General features: G+C 45.4%; 1 protein-coding gene across 1 annotated transcript in view; it reads left to right on the top strand.

Annotated features, from left to right (window-relative positions):
- Nucleotides 1-16,945, top strand: part of WNK1 (WNK lysine deficient protein kinase 1) — a 395,379-nt gene that overhangs the window by 218,544 nt on the left and 159,890 nt on the right. Inside the window, exons 15-18 of the mRNA XM_029597482.1 lie at nucleotides 1,464-1,626; nucleotides 2,436-2,552; nucleotides 14,864-15,037; nucleotides 15,394-15,451. Coding sequence (XP_029453342.1) covers nucleotides 1,464-1,626; nucleotides 2,436-2,552; nucleotides 14,864-15,037; nucleotides 15,394-15,451 — 512 coding nt within the window. The remainder of the gene's footprint in view (nucleotides 1-1,463; nucleotides 1,627-2,435; nucleotides 2,553-14,863; nucleotides 15,038-15,393; nucleotides 15,452-16,945) is intronic.

Genomic DNA, 16,945 nt, shown 5'->3' with positions numbered 1-16,945 from the left:
ATTTAAAGAAAATGTTTTTAAAAACTGGTAGAAAAATCACTAAAAAAAAATTACATTAAATCATTTTGACAACCCTTTTGACTTTGGCTGCAATTTATTCTGCAACTTCTCTTGTTTCCTTGGCTTTGTTTTCCTGATCTTGTTGCATCATTTCTTTTCCTTCCCTCATCTATTTACTTTTATGCCCTCTTAGTGCAGTGCAGTTTTGTTAAATTTTATTGAAAGAAAAATTTTTTTTCTTAACATTGTCACATAATGCCTTAGTAACACCTTTAGAGTTAACCCTGTGGATACTGATAGGGTCCTGCCAATCACTGTGCATGTGCCCCTATTCTGGCAGCCTTCCACCCACCATTTGAGTTCTCACTTGCCTCTGAGCCAAGTACCCTACCAGCAAGCTATTGTCTGTAGGTTTCTAGGGACACTGAGACCCCACACAATACTTAGAAATGCACCTATAGAATAAAAAAAAATGCTGGGATTGTCAGTTCGTTATAGAACAAAGCTAACAAACTAAAGCATTTGACAAATAGCAAGAACAGTGAATAGAAAAAAAAATGTAATTTGCGAACAGCAACAGGTAAAATAAGGATTTTATAGAGATGCTGACATTCTTCACTGTATTTATTCCAGCGCTTGGGGAAGTTCAGAGGAGTTTGTCCTCACAAGGGTATGTGCAACTAAGACACAGATCTGGTTCTTCTATACTCCAGGTTAAGACAGATTTTCTGACAAATTGTGGGCTAGGCCACTCTGAAGCTAGTACTGTACAACCAATGAAAGCCCAAGGCACCAGCTTCGTGGTTAATAAGAAGACAGAATGTTGCCACATTTCACCACCTTGTAAAAACCAGGGCAATATGTATTCCAAGCGCTAATTTGAGATACATGGCAAGTTAACCTTTTCAGTCCTAGATGCCAAAATTAGAGTACAGCAGGAGTTAGGTTGTACCTGCCTGTCAGTTTAAGTATTGCAAGGGAAAAAAAGTCTTACTAGAGAAATACAGATCTATGTGCAGATTAAGAAACCTCAAGCACCAACATCACCAGGTCACCACAAACACACATACTTAATTCCTGCAGCTGGTCTTCCTTAAGCCTACTTCTTTCTCTTCACCATCTTCTGTCTGTCCCATAGTCACTATACCCAACCTGTCTCTGTTCATGCTTGTTCTGTTTTCAAATTATACCTCTAGCCTTTAATTCTTACTCCATCTTTTCTGCATTCTGGCTTCAAAGTCCAAATCTTTCCATTTGACCTTTTTCTCCCAATCTGTGTGTCTTTACCCTTAGTCTTCATCACCTTTTAGCCTCTCACCCTATTTTGTCTTTGAAACATTTGCTTCTTACTGCTGAATAGTGAGGAAATAGAGTACTATTTTTCCCACTTATTCCTAGGCCCAAGTTTCATTGCGTGCTGGTTTTGTGTTCCATGGTGGATACAGATTGAATTTGTGTTTCAGTGCCCATTCTGATGTTGCATCAGGCATGAGTGATGGCAATGAGTGTGTCTCAGTACCAGGTGGTAGGCATGAAGGGAGGACTACGAAACGTCATTATCGAAAGTCTGTGCGAAGTCGCTCTCGTCATGAGAAAACTACACGGCCAAAGCTCAGGATTCTTAATGTGAGCTATTACTTTTATTTTGTATTTCAGAAGTTTAACTCAGTAAAGATTTTATCTGTCTTGCTTCTCTCATGAAAAACTGTACATGTTTGAAGAGGGTGCAAATGTATATGAAGTTGGTCACCTTTTGAATATGGCTAGAGTACCTGGTTTCTGCTCGCCCCAGCACCTGCTTGCCCAATGTCAGTGGATGCATTCTCAGCACTTTGGATGAGACTTCTAATCCTCACACAAGTGACACCATTTTTTGGAATCAGGCAATTTATTTTTCCTTGTAACTTTTTTTTATGCTGTATTTTTGTTTATTTTATGAACTTTGTTTTTTGCCCTTTTGCTTTTTTTTTTTTTTTTTGGGGGGGGGGGGGGGTGTTTCAGTATGTTTCCTTTTCTTTTTGTGATTTTTTTTTTTTTTTAAAGCTTTGCTATTTGTATTTTTGGTGTACTTTGTTTTTGTTTTGTTTGGTTGGTTATATTGTTTAGTCGATTTTCAGTTCTGGCAGCAACAGTGGCTCTATCAGCAGAGCTCCTGGGCCAGCAGCAGGTGCCAGCTGCCAAATTTTAGGTGCCCAGTAACTTTCCACCCATAGGAAGGTGGGGATTGATAGAGAAAAATCCCTGGTAACAGATGCAAATGAAAGCCCATGACCATCTCAGCTTCTGACAGGGCAGGAGACCCTGGTGTGGAAAAAGGGAAATCTTAAAATTTTAATTTGATGATAGAGTAAGTTCTTAAGTTTGTCTTCAAGTGACTGTAATAATATGGTGCTACTTAGAAATCAACAACAGACTGTATTTATTAATATTTTTAGGTTTCAAACAAAGGAGACAGGGTGGTGGAATGTCAGTTGGAGACGCACAATCGCAAAATGGTTACTTTCAAATTTGACCTAGATGGAGACAACCCAGAGGAGATTGCATCTATCATGGTGAGTTCCCCCTCATATTGATCTCTTAAAATGTAAATGCTTAAACGAATTAAGGATGGCCCAGACAGTTTGGGTGCTTTAAACTTTGAAATAAGTGATTCTCCCAGGACAAAAGCAGGATGGTAGTCCTCTCAGATGGGTGACCTCATCAGATGGAGCCCTGTCACAGAACACTTTTGTCAAAGTTTCTAGAACTTTGACTGGCACACTGAGAATGCCCTGCATGCCACCAACCCCGTGGCCACACGGGGTCCCCCTTTGGTCTCCTTTTTTCTGCGGAGCTGTTGCCTCGCGGTTTGTGGAGCTCTGTTTTAAAAACTTTTCCTCACGGAATAACTCTACGTTGTTTTCGTCAGTTTTTCCCCGTCTTGGGGTCCCCCATCGTGAGTCTATCCTCTGGCTTCCGGTAGGTATTTTTTCGCGGCGTTGCAACCTGATCCTGAGCATCTACCTCGCAGTGGCAGTCTGCTATAGACCACAGGCTGCCCTTTTTTCAGTTTTGACCAGTTTTAGGAAGTGCCCTGAGAGCCCGCGGACTATGTCCATCACGGACCCGCACGACGTCTGTGTCCTGTGTCTTGGACCTTCCCATGACGTCCGGTGTCCCAGCTGTGCTCAGATGACCCCCCAAAGGCTGGCGCGCCACCTGGACAAGATGGAGCGGAGCACTTGTTTGGTTTCAAGCAATCGACTCCGGTAATGAGTATGAGTCGGGGGGATCAATCTGACACGGGACCTTTGCTTACAATGATCAGGGTGCGGGAGATCGTTCCTCACTGGCATCGGGACATTTGAAGACATCTCCATAATCTTCCTCAGCGCTGGAGAAGAACCGGGCCGAACACTGTGGGAAGCATCGACATCGACACTGACGGTCGTCATTGTCTGGTGCCGGCTCCAACACTGGAGCAGCATCAGCCTCTGCCAAACCCCCTTTGAAGAGGCCCCGAGGAGAGGAGGCCCTGTCCTCCTCCAGACCCAGGAGCCCAGGGTGTTCCGCACAGAGCCTCCACGGAACCCTGTGGATGTTCCAGTGACTCCCAGCCTGCCTTCTGCTCTAGGATTGGTCTTGTCCACACCCTCATTCAGAGAGTAGTTGGACCACATGGTTCAACAGGCAGTGCTAAATGCCCTTCGGGGTCTCCAGCAGCCACAGACGCTGGCCCCCCTACAGGCATCGGAACAGGCGCCCTCCATGTTAGCGCCTTTGCTGGAAAGACTGGATGTGCTGCTCGGTGCTTTACTGACGCAGCCCATGCCAGCGGGCCCCCTGGTGCCCTGTCCACCACCTCCTCCCCCTGACTTGATTCCGGGTTTCTTGGAGGAGGAGGATGCGGCTCCTCGCCCATCTCCACGGGCGGTACTGCCAATACCGGTGCCACTGGTATCTCTTCCACTTCATCAACCATTGGTGCCTGCGCCCCGTACCCTGGGTTTTGGCCTCTCCTCGACCCAGACAGTTTACTGGTGAGGAGGAAGCCCCTTATGACCCATGGGAAGACACCTCCTCTGAGCATTCCTCGGAGGACCTTCTGTCAGAGCCTTCTTCGCTAAATGAGAGATGGCGCTCCCCTCCGGAGGACCTATCTTTCGCGAGTTTTGTCCAAGCGATGGTGGAGACCATTCCCTTCTAACTTTTAACCGAAGAGGATGCCTGCCACAAGATGTTGGAGGTCCTTCAATTTGTGGATGCTCCTAAGGAGGTGATTGCAGTCCGGTGCATGAGGTTCTCCTGGACCTCCTTCATCGGCTCTGGGACCACCCAGGTCCTGTGGCTCCGGTCAATAGAAAGATGGATGCCGCAAATTTAGTACAACAGGCCCTAGGTTTTCAAAAGAGCCAGTTGCCCACACCAGTCAATGGTAATCTAATCAACCCAGAAAAAGGCCAAGAGGACCCACCTTCACTCCTCCGCCCCTCCAAGATAGGACCATAGAGTCTTAGACACTCTGTGTCAAAGGGTTTTCCATGGATCCATGCTTATTGCTCGCATAGCGGCATACCAGTTGTACATGAACCAGTACAACCGGAACCTCTGGAAACAGGTCCAGGAATTCAGAGATCCTATCACAATTTCAGGAGGGCCTAGAATCCATCCTCCAGAAAGGACTGGAAGCCCAGACACTGGGTCTGGCTAAAAGCCTCTGACCTTTGCACAGAAGTTCGACAAACTGGCTGACGTCCCCTGTACAAGAGAGAACCTGTTTGGGGACAGAATCTGGGACACAGTGGCCCAACTCAGGGACCATCATGAAACCCTATGTTACTTGTCTACTACCACCTCTGATCCCTCTTTGGCAACCCATAAAGGGCCACAAAGGAATACCAGAAAGCAGTTTTACAGGTAACGGAGATACTATCCTCCAGCCTCCCGTGCTCATACAGCTCGGTCCTCCCAAAGAGGCCACCCTTGCCAACAAAGAGTGCCTAGGGCTCAGCCAGCCCCCCAGCCTAGCCCTGCAGCTGGCTTTTGACTGGCACACAGAGAGCAGAAACCTATCCCCTTTGCCTGCACCGTCCGACCCACCTGTGGGGGGTTGTCTCTGCCTATTCATGAAAAACTGGTCCCCAATTACCAACAGATGGGTATTGTCTATTGTAGCTCTGGGTTACTGCCTGAATTTTCTGTGTTCTCCAGACTTCCCACCCTCTCCGGTGTAGAGCCTCGTAGAACACGCACCGACCCTCGAGATAGAACTCTTGCTCCTGCTACGGTCCAGAGGCATGGAATCGGTTTCCGGGGCTCAGTGGGGACAAGGGTTCTACTCCCGGTATTTTTTCATTCCAAAGAGAACAGGTGGCCTCCGTCCCATTCTCGATCTCTGGGCCTTAAATAGGTTCCTCCGCAGAGAGCGGTTCAAAATGGTATCCTTGGTTACCCTACTACCACTTCTGCATCAAGGGGAATGGCTCTGCTCTCTGAATCTACAGGACACCTACATACACATTGCCATTTTTTCACCTCATCTCAAATATCTGCGCTTCGAAGTAGGCCACAGACACTTCCAATACAGGGTTCTCCCCTTCGAACTAGCCTCCGCACCCTGGGTCTTCACAAAGTGCCTGGCATAGGTGGGAGCACATTTGTGCCAGAACGGGGTGCATGTGTTCCCATATCTGGCAGATTGGCTCATCAAGAGTTCTTCAAAGGTGGGGAGCCCTTCAGTCCCTGCACGTGACATTGAGCCTCCTCCAATCACTGAGGTTCCTCGTAAACTAGCAGAAATCCCAGCTAATTCCGTCCCAGCAACTCAACTTCATTGGGGCGGATCTGGACACCATGGTAGCCTAGGCATTCTTTCCCAGCGAACGAGTAGCCAGGCTGGCCAGGTCCACCCGTCACCGGCGGATGGCCTCAGCCTGCTTGCTCCTGAAGTTGCTGCGTCACATGGTATCATTGGTGCACGTCACCCCAGTGGTCATGCAGTGTCAGTGGCACCAAGCTTCTCAAGAACTCTCTGCACTGGTCCGGATAACCGAAATACTCCAGCCCTCCCTCGCCTGGTGGGCGCCGGAATCTAACCTGAGCAAGGAACTTCCTTTTCAGCCCCTGGCTGCTCAGGTGATCTTGACCACTGATGCCTCCAACCTAGGCTTGGGGGGGGGGGGGGCGGGCGGGCCATGTCAACGGCCTCCACATGCAAGGGATGTGGTCGAAAGCCGAAGCCAGCTGCCAGATAAATTTCCTGGAACTCCATGCGATGCGGTATGCACTCTACGCAGTCCAGGACTGCCTGTCCAGCAAGGTTGTCTTGATCTAGACAGACAACCAAGTGGCCATGTGGTACGTGAACAAACAGGGGGTGCACAGGCTCTCTACCAAGAGGCAGCGCAGATTTGGGCCAGGGCCCTGTCACGTCCCATGCTTTTGCAGGCCATTTACCTGGCAGGGACCGAGAATGTGGTGGTAGACCACCTCAGTTGGACATTCCACCCCCACAATTGGTCCCTAAACGCCATCTGTGGCGGACATGATCTTCCGCCGGTGGGGGTCAACCGGACGTGGATCTCTTTGCGTCCTTGCAGAACCACAAGGTGGACCGCTTCTGCTCCCTGCACAGGGAAGGACAGAGACCAGCCGTGGATGCCTTTGCCCACTCCTGGAATGCTGGTCTCCTGAATGCATACGCTCTGATTCCACTAATAGACAAGACTCTCGTGAAGCTACAACAGGCAGAGGCTCCATGATCCTCATAGCCCCGCATTGGCCGCATCAGGTCTGGTTTCCGATACGCCGCAACCTCTCTGTCCAGGATCCCATTTGCTTGGGCACCTTGCCCGATCTCATCACGCAGGATCTGGGCAAGCTATTTCACCCGAACCTCTGGTCGTTGTCCCGAACAGCCTGGATGTTGAAAGGCCAATACAGCAGTCCCTCGACCTTTCGGATGTCGTCTCGCAAGTCCTGGTAGCTTCGTGTAAGCCTTCCACGCGGAAGACTTACCGAGCAAAGTGGAAGAGATTCTTGTCCTGGTGCACAGAGGAGGGTCTTGACCCTTTCATTTGCCCCACTCCTAAGCTTTTGGACTACCTCTGATGCCTTTCGGAGTCTGGTCTTCAGACTTCCTCAATCCGGGTGCATCTGAGTGCCATCAGCACCTTCCTCCAGGGAGTGGGCGACACTCCAGTCTCCCTGCAGCCCTTAGAGGGGGCACTTCATGAGGGGCTTACTTCAACTGAAGCCTCCTCTATGTCCTCCTGATGTGGCCTGGGACCTCAACATAGTGCTGGCGTGGCTCATACAACCTCCATTTGAGCCCCTGTGCTCTTGCGAGTTCACACCTCACCTAGAAGGTCTTCCTAGTAGCGATTACTTCTGCTTGCAGAGTCAGTGAGCTGCAGGCCCTAGTGACCTATCCGCCTTAAACCTTAAACAAGGTTCTTCCACGACAGGGTGGGGCTGCGCACTCACCCTAAGTTCCTGCCTAAGGTGGTGACTGATTTTCACCTGAATCAGTCCGTGTTGCCCACCTTGTTCCCCAAGACCAAACTCTCATCCAGGCGAGCAGGCTGTGCATACCTTGGACTGCCAACGTGCTCGCGCCTTTTATTTAGACTGCACCGCAGCCCACAGGCCGTCCACCCAGCTCTGTCTCCTTTAACAAAAATAGACTTGGAGTTGAGGAGGCTCTGCTAAGATGGCCGCCTGAGGAGACATGCCATTGGAGGGCTCCCAAATTGATTTCCTCCTTACGATTTCCTAAGATGACAATGCCTCACACAAAGAGGCAAGAGTGAGGGGATCAGGGGTGAGCTCCTCTCCGTAAGACACTACCCAGCCTCGTATCGGGAGCTTCTTTGTGGTGGCAGCACTTAAGACGCTGAGTGAGCTGGTCGCTGAGGGGATGGTTGCAGGGCATGCGCCGACCCCTTTGACCCTAGGTGTTTCGCTGAGCCCTGGCTTTCCAAGCAAGCGGTCCCACCGGGCCAAGAAGGAGTTGGAGAGCAGCTGGTGACCACGGCTCCTCTGGAAGATGTCCGGGGAAGAGAAGCCAAGGCACTACAGAGAGCAACCTCACAGGATATTTGTGTGAATGAAGTCAACACCCAGGTACAGTCCCATGGGGAGAGAAGAAGAGGGGGACTGGGCTTGCTGGACTCTTTGAGATCATCAGGCACTGAGAATGGGACAGACACTATAATGGGAGGAGGTGGTGATAGTCAAGGAGTGCCTGGTTTAGCAGTCATCATACAAACTCCTTCAGAGATATCCTTAACCACAATCTGGACAGCGATAAAAAATCATTGGACACCTCTATTATTGCCCTTACCAAAGTGACTTTGTAAGCTAAAAATCAAGCCCTACTAAATGCTAATGGGATTTTCCAACAGAGTGTTAAAATTGAGGCTCTGGAATTACGAATGATTGAAGTTGAAAAAGTACAACAAAATCTGTTACAAGGAGAAATGGTTCATAAAAAACTTGAGAATATTGAAAACTGTTTAAGGGCACATAATCTGAGGTTTCTGAATTTCCTCGTGATAAATACAATTTCCCCAATGGAAGTTTTTAGAGCATATGTCTCTCAGATATTGAAACTTCCATATGCTGCCAAACCTGTTATAACGAAAGCCTACTATTTATTTATTATTTATTTATTTTAAGTTTTTCTATACCGGCATTCGCGATAAATATCGCATCATGTCGGTTTACAATTAACAAGTAGCTAGGGAACAAAAGGCAATAAATAACATTGATCTAAGTAATGATAAAATAATAGTAATGGTAGTAAAAAAAAAACATTAAACAAGAGAAGGCTAAGGAATGCAGTTACAATAAAACAAGGGAGTAATATAACTTGGATCAGAGAAAAGAAGCAGGGGTTTAAATATAGTTAACAATATGCCAGTCAATGTGCTTATAGCGTTGAAGAATTGCCCTTATGAGGTAGGGATATTAATTACTATGATTAAGGCAAAGTCTGAGCGAATAGGTAATAATGGAATAGGTTCAGTTTAGTTCAGGAAAGGCTTTCATGAATAGCCACGTTTTAAGTCTTTTCCTAAATGTAGGAAGGCAGGGTTCCTGTCGCAAATCTGGTGGGATGGAGTTCCACAGTGTTGGTCCTGCAGTGGAGAAAGCCCTGTCTCTGGCGGTTATGTGCCTCATGGATTTGGAGGGTGGTACTTGTAGGGTTTCTCTATAGGACTCTCTGATTGGTCTTTTGGACGTGAATTTTTTGAGAGGAATTTGAAGGGTGAGCTGAGACTGTTGATGTATAGCTTTGTAAATAATGGTTATGGACTTATATATGATTCTGTAATGGATTGGCAGCCAGTGCAGATCTTTGAGGATTGGTGATATGTGGTCTCTTCTCCGTGTGTTAGTTAATATTCTCGCAGCCGTGTTTTGGACCATCTGAAGGGGTTTGGTGTGAGATGATGGGAGACCTAATAGCAGAGAGTTGCAGTAATCTAGTTTCGAAAAAATTATTGATTGTAGAATAGTTCTGTAGTCATGAAAATGAAAGAGTGGTCTTATTCTTTTTAAGACTTGGATTTTATAGAAGCAGTCCTTAGTAGTTTGATTTATGAATGCTTTTAGGTTTAACCTGTTATCCATGAAAGCTCCCAAGTTTCTTACTTGTGGAGTTTGTAAATTGGGTGGAGGATTTGTGTCGATGTTACTGTTTTCAGATGAAATTAGGAGGAGTTCGCTTTTTGAAGAGTTTAGTATTAGATTAAGGTTTGAGAGGAGTCCATCAATTTTTTGAAGACAAGTTTCCCAGAATTCTAGAGTTTTGGTGTATGATTCCTTGACGGGGATGACTATCTGGACGTCATCTGCATACAGAAAGTGTTTAAGGTTTAAGTTGGTTAGCAGTTGGCAAAGAGGGAGCAGGTAGATATTAAAGAGCGTTGGTGAAAGGGAGGAGCCCTGTGGAACTCCCGTAGATGAAGAGTAGTGTTGAGATTCTTTGTTGTGAATTTTGACTTTGTATTTTCTGTTCCCTAAGAACGATTTGAACCATGATAGTGCTGTTCCTGTTATTCCGATTTTTGCTAATTGAATTAGTAGGGTGGAGTGGTTAACCGTGTCAAAGGCGGCTGAGAGGTCCAGGAGGATCAGTAAATAAGTGTGACCTTTGTCCAGGCCCATGATGAGGTAGTCGGTCAGTAAAATTAGCAGTGATTCGGTGCTTAAAGCTTTTCTGAAGCCATATTGAGATGGAAACAGAATTTTATGTTCTTCGAGGTAGTCTGAGAGTCTGGAGTTAACTAATTTTTCCATTACCTTAGCTATGAAAGGGAGATTGGATATAGGACGGAAATTGGTAGGATCATTAGGATTTAAGTTGGGTTTTTTTAAGAGCGGTTTGATGGATGCAATCTTCAGGTTGTCCGGGTAGATTCCTTGTGCTAGAGAACAGTTAATAATGTCTGTCAGAGCATTGGAGATTGTGTCTGGTATTAGCAGGAGAAGTTTGGATGGGATGTGGTCTAAAGGGTGAGATGAAGGTTTCATTTTCTTCAGTGTAGAGAGTATCTCAGAATTAGTGATGGGTTCGAAGGATTGTAGAGTAATGTCTTTGTTGTGGTGGAAGTATGTGTTGGGTGGCGTTGAAGTGTTGGTTCTCAGCTGTGTTATTAGGTTGGAGATCTTGTTGCTAAAGAAGAGGGCCAACTCCTCTGCTTTTTCTTGTGCTAGGTTGGCAGGGATGTCAGGAGTCATGGTTTGCGTTAAATTAGATACATAGGCAAAGAGGGCTTTGGAATCAAAGATAATATGGTGGATCTTCTGTGCAAAGAAGTCCCTTTTTGTTTTTAATGTAGCGCTTTTGTATTGGTGGAGTGCGAGTTTGTAAGCAGAGAGGGATGTCTGTGTTGGTGTTTTTCGCCATTTGCTTTCCTTCTGTCGGAGGTAGTGTTTCAGTTTTTGAAGTTCTTCTTTAAACCAAGGTTGTCTTTTGGAGGACTTGTGTTCGAGTTTTTTTGTTGCCAGAGGACAGAGATTGTTGGCTGCAGTTTCTGTTATCATGGACCAAGAGTGGAGGGCTGAGTTGGGTGATGAGATGTCTATGAGAGGGAGTTCTGGGCCAAGATGATTGTGTAATTCCTCGGATGTACAAGATTTCCTGTAAATGAATTCATGTTGTGGGACAGGTTTTTTGCTTATTTGTTCTAGCAGAAAGGCGGAAGATATTAAAGTATGGTCAGACCAGGGAACAGGTTGGCATTTGGGTGGAGTTGAGTGAGAGATGCTAGAGTTTACGAATATTAGGTCCAGGGTGTGACCTGCTCTGTGGGTGGGTTTATTTATGATCTGCTTGAACCCTATGGCCGACATGGCGGTCAGGAAGGATTTGCAATTGGTTGAGAGCATGGGGTCGTCGACGTGTAAGTTAAAATCTCCCAATATTATAGCGGGATGCTCCAGATTTAGGTAAGTTGTTGTTAATTCTAGGATGGGTGAAGCATCGGATTCCAGAAGGCCTGGAGGAGCATAGATTAGAAGGATTTGTAGACTGTCAGATTTGAATAGGCCTGTTTCTATTTTTGATGGAGAGTTGATTGGGAATTGGGTGATTTTTAGCTCTTTTTTGGCTGCTAGGAGGATACCTCCACCCCTTTTTTTCTTTCTAGGGATAGAGAAGATATCGTAGATTTGAGTTGGAAGTTGGTTTAGTAGTGCGGTATCCGTTTGTTTAAGCCATGTTTCAGTTATGGCGCAGAAGTCAGGATTTTTGTCCAAGAGAATGTCGTTGAGAATTAGTGTTTTCTTGGAGAGTGATTGTGCGTTGAATAGTATCAAAGAAAAGAGAGCTAGGCCTAAAGTTTGGGTAAACGGGGAAATCATGATGGGGATAAGGGATTTGTAGGTGGGAGGTGGTGAGATCAAAGAGTGTTTTGCTGTGAGAAAGGTTCTGTGCTGGAGTATTGGAATTGGGAGGCCCGTGTACATTGTGGTCTGCTGGATGAAGAATGGAGAAGTGATTGCTGGATGAAGATTGGATGAGAGGTTGCTGGATGAGGATTGGATGAGAGGCTGCTGGATGAGGATTGGATGAGAGGCTGCTGGATGAGGATTGGATGAGAGGCTGCTGGATGAGGATTGGATGAGTGGCTGCTGGATGAAGATTGGAAGAGTGGCTGCTGGATGAAGATTGGAAGAGTGGCTGCTGGATGAGGATTGGAAGAGTGGCTGCTGGATGAGGATTGGAAGAGTGGCTGCTGGATGAAGATTGGATGAGAGGCTGCTGGATGAGGATTGGATGAGGATCTACCCCAAGTAACGGATACTCATGAAGTTGTGGATGAACCAGTATCTCCTTTAGACATTACCGAATTATTGGAGATGTCACAGGAGACAACTGTGACCAGAAGGAGATCCCTTCTAATATCTTTTGCATTTATGATGGACAGAAATAATGTATTCAGACATCTTTTTCGTAATAGGCAAATTTTATTTTTTGGGCAAAAGGTCTGGTGCTATACAGATATTACAAAAAGCACTCAAACCAGGAGGAAAAGTTTCCTGAATATGCGCCCAGAAGCAATATAATTGGGAGCACAGTTTCAATTACGATACCCTTGTAAGTGTTGTATCAGATTGCAAGCCCAGAAATATGTTTGATCCCCTTCAACTAAGGGTATTCCTAGATTCTCACACCTGAAGTATCCCATGTAGGCTTGGTACTGAGTAAAAGTGCTGGATCTCCTTTCACAATCATTGATTCTTATTTGTTTTTCTCATGGTAATTGTAACACTCTAATTCTCAGGGCTGCCTCCTATATTTCTTCTATTTTGTATAAGTACAGTATTATGATGGATATATATGTATTTAAATATTCCTTTGTTATATAATTGCTTTACTGTACTGAAAATCTCTAAGCAAGTTTATGCTTGTTCTATGTTAAATAAAAAATTTAAAAAAAAACAAAACTTGAGTTGCGGTGAGCAAGCAGGCCCTGTCTAATTGATTGGCGGACTGTATTGCTGTCTGCTACCAGCAAGAAGGCCTTCCGCTCGAGGGCCAAGTGAAAGCGCACTCGGGGCTATGGCAGCATCTGCACACTTCCGGGAAGTCCCTATTGCCAAAATCTGCAAGGCTGCGACATGGAGTTTCCTCCACACCTTCGCAGCCCCATTACTGTCTGGATAAGGAAGGTCGCCAAGTGTTTCCAGTGTGAGAACCCATCTCTCCTTACCTGGGGCCCAGTATGAGATTCAGACTGTCCCCGTTGTTGCCAGCAGCACCCCTGTTGTACCCATTGCTTGTTATTGTGTGCTTGTTGGCCTAGGGTGTTCCGGGGGCAGCCTGTAGCTTGGTATTCACCCATCTATGAGGACTACCATCCTGCTTGTCCTGGGAGAAAGCAGAGTTGCTTACCTGTAACAGGTGTTCTCCCAGGACAGCAGGATGTTAGTCCTCACGAAACCCACCTGCCACCTCACGGAAATTTCGCTCGTAATTTTTCTGCTTTGAAACGAGACTGAAGGGGGACCCCGTGTGGCCACTGGGTTGGTGGCATGCTGGACATGCTCAGTGTGCCAGTCAAAGTTCTAGAAACTTTGACAAAAGTTTTCTGTGACAGGGCTCCATCTGATGATGTCACCCATCTGTGAGGACTAACATCCTGCTGTCCTGGGAGAACACCTGTTAGAGGTAAACAACTCTGCTTTCTATACAGTTTCTCTTGTGGAAATCTTTTCCAGATTTATTGCCTTGGCAGTAAATAGTCTGTAGGTAGGCAGTAAAATACTAGTTGAAGTCTAGACAAATCCCCGTCTTCATTTATTATAAGCCTGTTCACTGCTTCTGTCTACAATTTAAAACTATTCAATTTCCTTAATCTCAGATGTATTCAGGGGGCTCAGTAAAGTATTCCATTTTATAGAAGTCTGATCACCTTGTAAGAGTTAATGAAATACGTGTCTTCCCTTAGTGAGTGCAGTTAGCCTCTTGAATTCAGCAATGTCAGATCTGCTATGTAACTGTTGCCTTCACGGTGGACTGCTGTGCATTTTATTCTGTCAAAAATTTAATGTAAATGTTTCCTGTAATCACTGATTATAGGAGCTTGATTTTGGAGCTGCTGTAAAATCTCACCATCCTTTTCTGTTTAATTTTTAAAGAGTAGTTGATTCTAGTGATACTTAGGATGCCATGTCTAGTTTTAGCTGTATCATACACAGAACTACAGTAACATTAAAAATCAAGTTCCTGCTATTGTAGTACTCCAGAGTAAAAACTTTATTTTAGATCCAGTGATATTTCCAAAATATCAACCTTTTCTAGAATGTGATTACCATTTGCTGACAGTTAACTTTGTTTAAAAAAAAAAAAAAAAAAAAAATTCCTGGGTGTCAGTCAGGTGGCTCATTCACAAGTGCTGTGCACTATCATGCAAAAGACATGGGTTAGCTTCCTGAGTCATGTCTTCCCCTTCCCTGGATTGGCTGGGGCGGAGGATGCTGTGGAAGCAGCATTTGCAACCCTGGGAATGGTGTGAGGAAGAGAACAGATCCTCTGATATGGTACAATGGTGACACCTAGTGGCTGGATTTAAGACCTGTTTGGGGTTTGTTTTTTTTGTTTTGTTTTTTTTTTGCAGGATTGTCACTGTAATAACTAGGCTAAATGAGTTGGTCAGGGGGAGTACTGTTAATAAAATAGGGGAAAAGATTCCTGAGGTTGTTGTAAATGAAGGCTTATGACACCATAGCCCATCAGAGGCCTGTTCCAACTGAGCTAGAAGCCCAAAAGAAGAGAGAGAACCAAAAATATCCATATCTCTCTCCATTGTTATCCTTTAACTTCATTGTGTTCACCAGAGCAATTCATGTGAGCCTTTTGTTTTTACTCCAGGTACAAAATGAATTTATTCTGTCAACAGAAAGAGACTCCTTTGTAGAACAAGTCAGAGATATTATTGAGAAAGCAGATGAAATGCTGAGTGAAGATGTTAGCGTGGAGCCAGAAGGAGATCAAGAATTGGAGAGTATGCAAGCCAAGGATGATACTTTCTACACAGACTCCCAGGTACTTTATGGAAAGTACATTACATCCACTAAGGATGGTTTTCTTCATGTCTTGCCTACAGTTTATACTGCTGTTCTTGAAAGCCAATTTTTAGCATTATAGCCATCATTCTGATTGATAGTAACTTACTTAGAAGTGCTGTAACTTGTCTTCTATCAGTATTGCAATGGATATTAGATATAGTGATCGTTATGTAGGAAAAGGAGCACTATATCAACTTTCTGCCATGGAGAGCTTTAACAAAATTCGTGTATCAACACAGCAAATTCATGATTCACACAAATGAACTAAAGCCAAGAGCAAGACTATATTGACATTTACTACAGCAGTGATAAACCCGGTTTCTGGTTTTTCAGAAATTAGAGGGCGACTTCCGAAGACCAGATCCTGTTTCTTACTTGCCACAACATATAGGTAAACTTCCAGTTACCTTTGTCTGTCCTGTTTTCTTTCCCTTGCATATTATATCTCATTGCTAGTTGTCAGAAGCCAGATATCTTAACTGCAATAGAATGCTATATTGATTGGGAGACAGCTGAAAAGTATTAATCTTTCTCTTAAGGTAAGCAGGTTCACCAGGTCACACAAGTGGCTCACATGACTGCACTCAGCACCAAATGGATAAATTCTTCCAGAGCTTTTTGGGAAAAGGCCTAATGGTCCTTTTCATGTTCACATGTTAGTTCCTGAGCTGCTGCTGCATTCCACCAAGACCGTTGTGTGCAAATTTTCTTCATCCGCTCCAGCTTAATTTTGAATCTACTTTTTATCCTCAGGTTTTTGGCCTGAAACTTGTTCTCCTTGGTTATATTTTTTGGCAGTGCAAAAATGTTGTTTTCTCTCTGGCTTAGAGCCAGGGCTAGCTTATTTGACTGTTATCTCCTTTGATTTGGCTTACTTTCGTAAGGAGTATGGTGTCCACAGTGGCAGCTCGGAGACTTCTTTGAAGTGGATTCAGTTGACCAATTTCATAACCAAAGACCAATTTTGACGAAACTTCCCTCCTAAAGCCAGTCTCTTGTTTGGTCAGAATCAAGAAACATTGCCAATGGGATGAATTAGAGGCCCCAAGATTACTGGAGGACAGTCCTAAAGGTTCTCTCCGTGCATCTCCAGCCCAGAGTAGGTTTGGAGACACCAGGAGGGGCAGGCAGGAGTGGCTCTACTGCACTCAAAGATTGTGACCTTTTGGCATATTTCATGTCTATCAGCTGGCAAAAGAAGGTGGAAACGAAGGATCCTTAGGGGTGGCAGGTACCTCTTGTAGTTCCCACTGAGTATTGGAGGCACCCAACCTTAGATCCAAGAGTGGTAGTTGCCTGCTAAAGTGTGTGCTGGTTTGTTTTTGTGGGGGTTTTTTTTTGGGAGGGGGGGGGGTTATATTAAAGTTGGATCCATGTTACTTAAGATCAATGGGTCTTGGACATAACCCTTTTGAATTCTCCTGTCCTGTTTGACACTGTTATGGTTTCTCCCTGTCATTTTGTCAGAGAGACAATAAAAGTGACCCTAGAGCACCTTCTGTCTCTGGGAGTGGTGGTCCCTCCAAAGTTCAGGGCAGGGTACATAAAAACTTACTAGGAGGGCATTTTCAGTTTCAGGCTCTTCCTTTTGGTTTAGCCATGCCTGTATGGACTTTCTCAAAGATAATGGTGGTGGGTGGATTCCAAGACGGCCGCATGCTAAAGGAAGCAACTCCATGGGACCCCCCTCTTGCTGCCATAAAAACTTGGCGTTCTTACCTTTCTTTTTGTCTTTTCTTCCATGGGCAAGAGAGAGGGGCAAGGCTCGAGTGTACCCAGAAATGTCTGCTACCTCAGTGCCGAAGAGCCCAATGGACAGACAACATCTCCGGATCAGGGACCCTCAGTGCTCCATAGAGCAGTCGCTGGACAGCATGCAGTCAAT

The sequence above is a fragment of the Rhinatrema bivittatum genome, chromosome 4, assembly GCF_901001135.1.
Source record: "Rhinatrema bivittatum chromosome 4, aRhiBiv1.1, whole genome shotgun sequence".
NCBI classification, from domain to species: Eukaryota; Metazoa; Chordata; class Amphibia; order Gymnophiona; family Rhinatrematidae; genus Rhinatrema; species Rhinatrema bivittatum.
This window is presented reverse-complemented; position numbering and strand designations above follow the sequence as displayed.